The sequence below is a fragment of the Anneissia japonica genome, unplaced genomic scaffold (assembly GCF_011630105.1).
Source record: "Anneissia japonica isolate Jap-2015-1 unplaced genomic scaffold, ASM1163010v1 scaffold1128_len1000024_cov185, whole genome shotgun sequence".
Classification (NCBI taxonomy): Eukaryota; Metazoa; Echinodermata; class Crinoidea; order Comatulida; family Comatulidae; genus Anneissia; species Anneissia japonica.
This window is the reverse complement of record NW_022705247.1, coordinates 223,527-232,185: the sequence shown is the minus strand read 5'-3', so window position 1 is coordinate 232,185 and position 8,659 is coordinate 223,527. Positions and strand designations below refer to the sequence as shown.

At 34.7% G+C, this 8,659-nt stretch overlaps 1 protein-coding gene across 1 annotated transcript in view; it reads right to left on the bottom strand.

The window, feature by feature from the left end:
* The window catches only part of LOC117105438 (voltage-dependent calcium channel subunit alpha-2/delta-1-like), a gene marked incomplete at its 3' end in the record, with an annotated part of 93,539 nt that overhangs the window by 35,923 nt on the left and 48,957 nt on the right, over positions 1 to 8,659 (bottom strand). The window contains 6 exon segments of the mRNA XM_033246569.1: positions 1,347 to 1,396; positions 1,844 to 1,925; positions 3,395 to 3,523; positions 5,996 to 6,100; positions 6,615 to 6,686; positions 7,690 to 7,789. Of these exon segments, the coding sequence (XP_033102460.1) occupies positions 1,347 to 1,396; positions 1,844 to 1,925; positions 3,395 to 3,523; positions 5,996 to 6,100; positions 6,615 to 6,686; positions 7,690 to 7,789 (538 nt within the window).

Below are 8,659 nucleotides of genomic sequence, written 5' to 3'. Positions count from 1 at the left end.
GAATAAACAGTCTGAACAAGTAAACAGGAAGGCCAAAACTAAACTATAGAGGCGTGCCTCAATAAATAAGCCAAATGATTTATCCAGAAGAATGGAATATATATATATATATATATATATATATATATTCTACAATGATGTATTTTATACTTTATTATAATATGCAGATGCCCAGTTGGTTACGATGACTGCATACAATTATTATAAAGGAGATGGCCTACGGTCAAGTCTTTGTTTTTCACTCTTGTTTGAAATTTACAATGTACAGTATATTTTTTCTGTATTGGATGGCAGTCGTACAACCATAGCGTTCAATTCAACTCTGCTCTCTGTAAACACTTAATATTTCAGCTGGAGCGCTGAAATACAAGTTACGATAAGGCACCACCTTTTGAATGACATGTTTAAACTGTTTAATAATAGTCCTGTGTCCACAAATAGCCCATGTGTACTTTAAAAAAAAACAACATACTTTTCAAAAGTGTACAGCCAAATTCAGCACCAGAAGGACTCAACTGTAAATAAACGTTTTCAGACTTTATCCTTTGTGTGTATTGAATTTACTACAATTCCGGATTGATTGTCTATGAATTCCAGTGACATGTTAAGTCACACTTTGTTAGCGTTTACTGTCTGTGGATGAAATTTTTAAAGGACCCATGGCAGTTGGTGTATGTACAGTAAGTATGTATTCACTAAATATACGTACAACCACAGAAGAGGCCAAACAAATGAGGCATAATAGACCTTTGGCTAAGCCCAACCCCTTGGATATCGTTGCTAAGGTCTCGCATGTGTGTTTGAAGGACACATGCATATTTCTAGCCCTGTTCTGATTGGTTAGTTAACTTTGATTGACATTCCAGACAAGTCCATTATGTAAAATTCATCTTGTGTTCAGCTTTAAAGCACCGAATGTTGAGGATAAGGAAAGACTTTTTTTTTATAACTCCTTTAGGGAACCCACCGCCCACCAATAATGATGATTTTGAATAAAAAATAAAATTTTATTTTTGGACAATTAGAGCACCTGCCACCATGAAAAAATGGAAATTTCAGAAAAAAATAAAAGTTTTTATTTATTTTTATTGCACCCGCTGTTGCCTTGAAATCTCCAAAAATAAGATAAGTCTATTTCTTCCTATTTTTAGAAATTTAAAGCATTTAAGCATCCCATTACTCCACTGTTTAGATTCACCAATAAAATTTTATTTTCGCCACCGTCTGAACGATTTTGGCGCAACTATTTGCTAAATAAGAAAACAATAATTCATTTTTACGTGTTTCGCAAAACACGGTATAAAAAATCCGGCAACAGGCGACAGGATTGAAACAAAAAAACTTACCAATGTGGTTAGCCGGACAGCTCCAATTGAAGGTATGTTGCTGAAATAACCTAACCATCAAAACACAATCAATATCATAATCAATTACTAAAGATTCAATAGGATAATAAATTAACAATAATAATCTACTCAATAAATTATTATAATCAATAACATCAATACCAATACTAATGATTTTCTCTATTTTAGCATAATACTTTGCCTAAGTCGAATAATTTCTAAGTCGAATAATTTCTAAGTCAATCTAATTTTTACATGCAAAATTGTTGTGTTTTGCATTATTTAACAGTCTGTAAGTCAAATTTTATCTAAATTGAACAATATTTCAATGGCATTTTGGACTCGACTTAGGCAAATATACTGCCCAATCATCACCAGTCGGACCCCACTGGAAATAAGTCTTCGTGGGTTATCCTTGATGTGTTTACACTGAATAAATCCATCTATCCCTCCAAACATTATGTCATATATCAACAAAAAAAAACTATCATCCTTACCATTAGTCATACAAGCCATACTCTTCACACCATCTGATGACACCATAGCGTTGGGACCAACGTTGTACACAAATATCCGAGTCTAGACGGAAAATGTAAATAGACATTAAAGAAATTCTCGTTAAAAAATCATGTTACAGACATACAGTATTATTTTTGACTATATGTGGCAGAGCCAAGCCAAAGGAGGCTAAGTCGAAATTTTTAAAATTGAGTTTTGTACATATTATGAAACTAGACATTATTACCTTCAAAATGCAAAAAAATATCACTTTGATATGATAGTTTATGGCGAAGTTATGGGCAATCAAATTTAGGATAATTGGTAAGTGTATTTTGAGAAAACTGGCTTTGAAAATCAGATATTATGACAAGCACTTTTAAATACCATTTTTTGGGCATTTATCGATTATAAATCAGAGAAAAGTAAATGTAGGATGAAAGTTAAATGTTTAATATTTATGTTTTATAGATTTAAAAAAAATTGAATAAAAATGACCAATTTTACGTTTGTGCATTTATTGGAAAACTGCGTGTGCGGCTTATCCCTCCTTTGGCTTGGCTCCGCCACATATTTAGTTGTACTCATGACTAAAGCTCCTATCAAATTTCCTTTGTCAAAAAACTGTTGTATGCCATATATAGTCATGATGTGCCTATATATAGTCATGATGTGATGCCATCATGACAATATTTAGGAGTCCCAAGTTGGAAGAAGTGACTTCAGGGAGATCTGTTTAAAAAGAGCTTTTAATTTTATTTTGCTGTGCCATGGGGATACCGGAGTGGAGACAAATAGCTTAGTAGATGCTTGGCTTCTAATCCCACGGTTCTGGGTTCAAGTCCTGTGACAGTAGGACTTTTCGTCACATCTAAAACCAACCCCACTCCCTAAGCCCCATTAAGAGACTTAGCTAATAAATGTATCACATGATATTATTTAAGAGGGTCCCTGAATATCAGCCGACCTTCTAAGATATGCTGGAAAGCAAGGGTCATCCTCTATAGTAGGGTATTAAAAAAACACATTGGCACTGACTTCTGGAAGGCAATTGATAATACACTATGTTAACAACAAAAAAAATCATCAATTTCCTGATTTCAAGGTGACTTCCCACGACTTTTAAGTCCGAGCAGTTATGGCAGGGGCGTCGCAACCTACAGCCATTATTTTGGCGCTGGTTCGAACGGCACACTCGCCTATAGTTCTGGTGGTGGTGTTCTCAGATAAGGACTCCTAAACCATAGGTCCCGTGTACACAATTGGCTTGTGTGCACTTGAAAGAACCCAATGCATCCTTTGAGAAGTTTAGGGTGTTAGCCCAGTGTACTGGTCCATTCAGCCCCTGTGGACAGACGAAAGCGCACCTCTTTGTAGCAGATTGGACATTATGTGACCCTTAGAAAGGTGGGGGGGGGAAAAAAAAAGTTGTAGAACGATTTGGCCCACGCCTGTGTGCAATGCAGCCCGGTTAAAGCAACAAGCCACAGGTTATTCTCTATATTTACTTATATAAATTTTTATTTAGGAAACCTGACATACATACTTACTCTATTATCGGAGTTGTATTTGTTGATAATTTCCTTTGCTTTATCCGGTCCACCATCAGTAAACATCAGAATGACAGAGTTGCATTGGGCTCCAATGCCTAAGTCAGATTGTTCTGCTGCATCCATTAGCTGATAAATTTATGAATAATTATTTATTAATTAACAATAATGTCACATGATCATTCGAACTCAAATTCATGCTTGAATGAACATGTGACAGGTGGATCTGTGTAATAATACTCAACAATAATACCCAAATATTTATGTAACGCCAATTTCAACGAATGATGAAAGGCGCTGAGTATTATTACCCCTGGTCACAGAATATGATACAATGGCAAACCAGCACAAAGTTCAACCTTCTCTGCTCCCTGGGGATATACCTTGTCGTGCACTACTTATTTAGTACACGAAACTAGTACATTCAATGCTACAACATCCTACTAGCTACTCATTTATACTCCTGGGTAGAGAGACAAACGTAGATAAAGTTTCTTGCCCAAGGATACAAGCAACTTGCACAGCCTTGAACCCCGGACCTCAAGGTTGGAAGTCCAAGCCACAACCGATGCTGAGATAGCAACGAAAGCTTAGAAGTAAAGTAAGCTATATTTTTATTTCAAAAAATTCCAATTACAATAAGAACTAATAAAAATAATAGTTGCTTTTATTTGTGATAATTCTGTCTTTATACTGGATTACACTTTCAGTGGTGAAGGATTATTTCCAAAGTGCTTGAGTTTCACCATAAAAAAAATGAAAGCATATATTTGGAAAAAATAGAAATTAAAAGACAAAGTAAAGATAAATTTAATAAAGAAAAAGAAACATATTTAACATTAGAAAAAAACATATTTAGCAGTGGAAAATACATAAAAAGTAAAAAGAAATAAATAATGAATTAAAATTGTAAATATAAGTTACTTAAAAAATTAATGATCAACATAGATAAATAATTGTGTTTGGAATAGAAACTTTTAATTTTAGTATTAATATTTTGGGAGCTATCTTGTATAAAAATCTTACTGTTATGGAAAGTCAGAAGAGCAAAAGCTCTACCATAATTATAGAGTATGTAACACCAAAAGGAAAAAAATCTGAATCTTATTAATTTTAAACAATTGAAATGGCAAAACACTACACTTATAATAATAATAATAATAACAATAAATAATAATAATAATAATAATAATAATAATTTCTCTAAATTGGATCTTTCGTGTTCTTTTCCCCTTAACATCGTTTTTTAATTGTTCTCTAATTTCTCCATTGTCTAAGTTCCACTTAACTTAGGTTTTAGTAACATTACACAACCAGCATCACCGCTCTACTTACCAGCACTTTGAAGCCTCAGTGAGAAATCGCTGCTTCATGATTCACAGGAGCTCAAATAATGGAAGTACAGTTCCATCAAGCCAATCCTAAGCTAATACTTACACATACATATAAATGGAATGCCATAAGGGCAAGCTGCCATTTTTAAAGACATCTGGAACACCAAAAGGGCAATATCCCATTCTTACGTTTACGTTTAAAATGGCGAAAGGACAAAGTTATATTATTCAACTGACATTAGCCAATGGCAACACTTTTATAATGGGAATGCCTGTTAGCGTTTACAGAATGAACCTACAAAAAGCATTATCAAAGTGTTAGTTCCATGTGCAGAGATATTCAGTATTTACCATTAAATTTGAAGAATAAGAAATGCCATTGTGGACTTTCTATATTTAATGGGAAAAGGCTTGAATAAGTAATGAAAAAGATGGTATGGTGAAAGGGCAAAGGTTAATTACCACAGTTCAACTGACATTAGCCAATGGTAACACTTAGGATTGCATATTAGCATTTAAAGAAGGATTCCAAAAAAAGCATTATCCAAGGCACATAGATACTTACCATTACACTTTCATATTTAATGGGAAAAGGCTTTCTCATATACTAATGAGTTTACCTATCAGGTAGGTAATAATCAATGTGCATGAATTATTCTGACAATGAAGATAATGATGATGATGATGATGATGATGATGATGATGATAACAAAGATCAACACAGAAGGATCCGAATATGCTGAGAAAGCAGCAAGCTCAGTCGGCTAAACTGGTGGTAGCCACTGTGTGCTCGCTGAACCGTGGAGATCTCTTGGTCCCCGGTTCAGTTTCCATCGCTGCTCTACTTGTGTTTCAGCTGGAGGTTTCAAAAGCGCATCGTCTTTCGGTTGAGACGTTTAAGCCATTGGTCCCGTGTGCATTATGGCCCATGTGCACGTAAAAGAACGCAGTACACTCTTCGGAAAAGAGTAGGGGATTGTCTCCCGGTGTACTGCCCAATCACCACCAGAAGGACCCCACTGGAAATACGTCTTCTTTAGACATTCCTGGGTTATCCTTGGTGTACAGGTACATATTGAATAAATCAAATCCAATCCAATCCATGAAGATGATGGTAATGACAAAAATTATGATGATGGCATAATATAGAAAATAATGGTAATAATAATTAAGATACCAACGTATTGTTGGTTTTGACAAACACGATATATACAGCACTGATTATAACCATATAATAGTTTTTGACAATGTTATTATCTTTTCTTACCTTTTTAAGCTCTGTGAAAGCAAATTCCAGTGCTCGTGTATAATTAGCCATTTTCTCAGTTGCTTTTTTTTGGTCCATATACTCTTTAATCTCTTTCTTTAAATGCTACAAAACAAATACAAGATTTTCACTGAAATTAAACATTGACCACAATAGGTTTGCGACAGTAGTTACCAAAAAAATACCCCCGGGGATGCCATGACCAAGGTGGGAACGACTGGGAAAATACTTGTAGAGCCTTAATATTTAAAAATATTCCTTTTTTTTTTTGTTTAATTCACAATTTTTCTTCGATATAAATGTTAACTAACTCCCAAAATACAAAATGAAACCATGCGATAATACCAAAGGCTCGTTTGCATTGAATTAATTTTGACCAAGAGAAAGGGTAAAGTACCTTGGTGAATTTGTACCACTAGGATTTTAAAGCTTATTTAAAGAGGCTATAATCTGTAGAATGACATAGTCATTTTTCTTTCTTCCAAACAAATTGTAAATTTGTAAAATAGGATGGAGACACCCCGATGCTGGACCCCAGAAACCTACTGGTACCTCTGCTGTTCTTAACCAAACTCCAGAACAAATGACCAGATGACAAGCATCCCATTTTCAATCTTACCTGCTTGTTTCTGAGGTTAGCCTGTACAAAAGTTGTCAGTTTGGAGTCAAGAAATGTTGTATTGTCATTGAACTGTGTAAAAAACAAGAAAAAAAAAGGATCAAATTAATATGGGATGAAAAAAGAGAGAAATGATATCAAATATTGATACATATGAATATTTATGATTACACTCCTCATCACAGTTGTTACATTCCCAAAGGTAGTTACTCTATCTTATGGTCAAAGTTCATTTTCCTTTGCTTCCTGAATACATCAAGCAAGCTTCCACACCAGAGAACTTCAAGGCTTCACTCATAACACATCTTTTTCTTTCACTGCCCTCTTCCTCTCCTCCCACTCCTTAAATCTTTTATACCCCCTTTACATTGCCAAGGTGTTAATTCTGGATTCATTTCCATTTACATCAAAGGAAAAAGTCCGGGTTGATCCTGAGTTGCTCCCATTTTACACTGACAACGAACGCAGGTTCAAATACCGCCCTAAATTTTTGTTGCAATGGTGATCATCGCTTCCCTTGAGTTCCTTGTCATGACGAAGCTTTAATTAATTGTCAATATTGAAGCAATGTATCTTGTTGTCAAGTCTATACCAGAGCGCAGGTGGTTTAATTTAAAATGTGTCTAGGAATGGCCCGTTGCTAGCAAAGTTTAGGTCTACCTGACCACATCTGCGGTAGGCGCCAGGTAAGGCCTAAATCCGGAATCGAATTTGGTGCTGTTCACACTGGCAACTCCAGTTTACACTGACAACTCTAGAATGCACAAGGGTTGTCCAACGCTGAATGCATCCAGCACATCAATCCCAGGATGTTTGGCACCCTGGGTGGTACTTTTTGACGTTTACACCAACCACAACTCCGGAGTTTCTAGCCGGGTTTTGCAAAATCCTGGTATGTGTCTGGAGTTCTGCTTGCAGTGTAAACGTAAAAGGGGTTTCTGTGTGTGACTGTAAAACACACTGAAGCTTAGCATTTTTGCACTATGTGAGTGTAACTTAAATTAAATTATTATTATTATTATTATTATTATTATTACATAAAGAATCTCAAGTATGTGAAAAGCTAAAAATTCACCAAGGCAACATTGACAAAATCATCATCTCCTAGTGTGTCAATTGCTTCACAGACAGACACTTTAATTAGGTTTGAAGTGATACCACTGGTACTGCCACTTCTGCAAGAACAAGCAAAGACAAATAATAAATTAAAAATTAAATAGTTTTGTGACATTATGTTATTCTTTTTACCTTTAATATCACATAAAATGCATGGTGAAGTTCCAGTAAAGACTATCTACAGTTTGGTATCCATACAATTGCTACACCGACAGCTTTCAGTGATGCTGATTGGTCGGTCAGGGAGCCTTCCTGATTGCGTCGTCGGAGACTGCTACACAGTAAAACAATTGCAATAAAAACACAGCAGCGACAGTGTAGTGATTTTATGGAAACCAGACTTTAACTTATTTTGTAGCAATTTATTGAATATTTCTACCAATATTTTTGAAAATAGCTCTTTCTTAACATCAATCATTAACAGCTCATAGTCAAGTTGCAATAAAGACTTATCTAACTTATTTTGTAGCAATTAATTGAATATTCCTACAAAATAGCTCTTTCATAACATCAATCATTAACAGCATGGTCAAGTTGCAATAAAGACTTATCTAACTTATTTTGTAGCAATTAATTGAATATTCCTACAAAATAGCTCTTTCTTAACATCAATCATTAACAGCATAGTCAAGTTGCTATAAAGACTTATCTAACTTATTCTGTAGCAATTAATTGAATATTCCTACAAAATAGCTCTTTCATAACATCAATCATTAACAGCATAGTCAAGTTGCAATAAAGACTTATCTAACTTATTTTGTAGCAATTAATTGAATATTCCTACAAAATAGCTCTTTCTTAACATCAATCATTAACAGCATAGTCAAGTTGGAATAAAGACTTATCTAACTTATTTTGTAGCAATTAATTGAATATTCCTACAAAATAGCTCTTTCTTAACATCAATCATTAACAGCATGGTCAAGTTG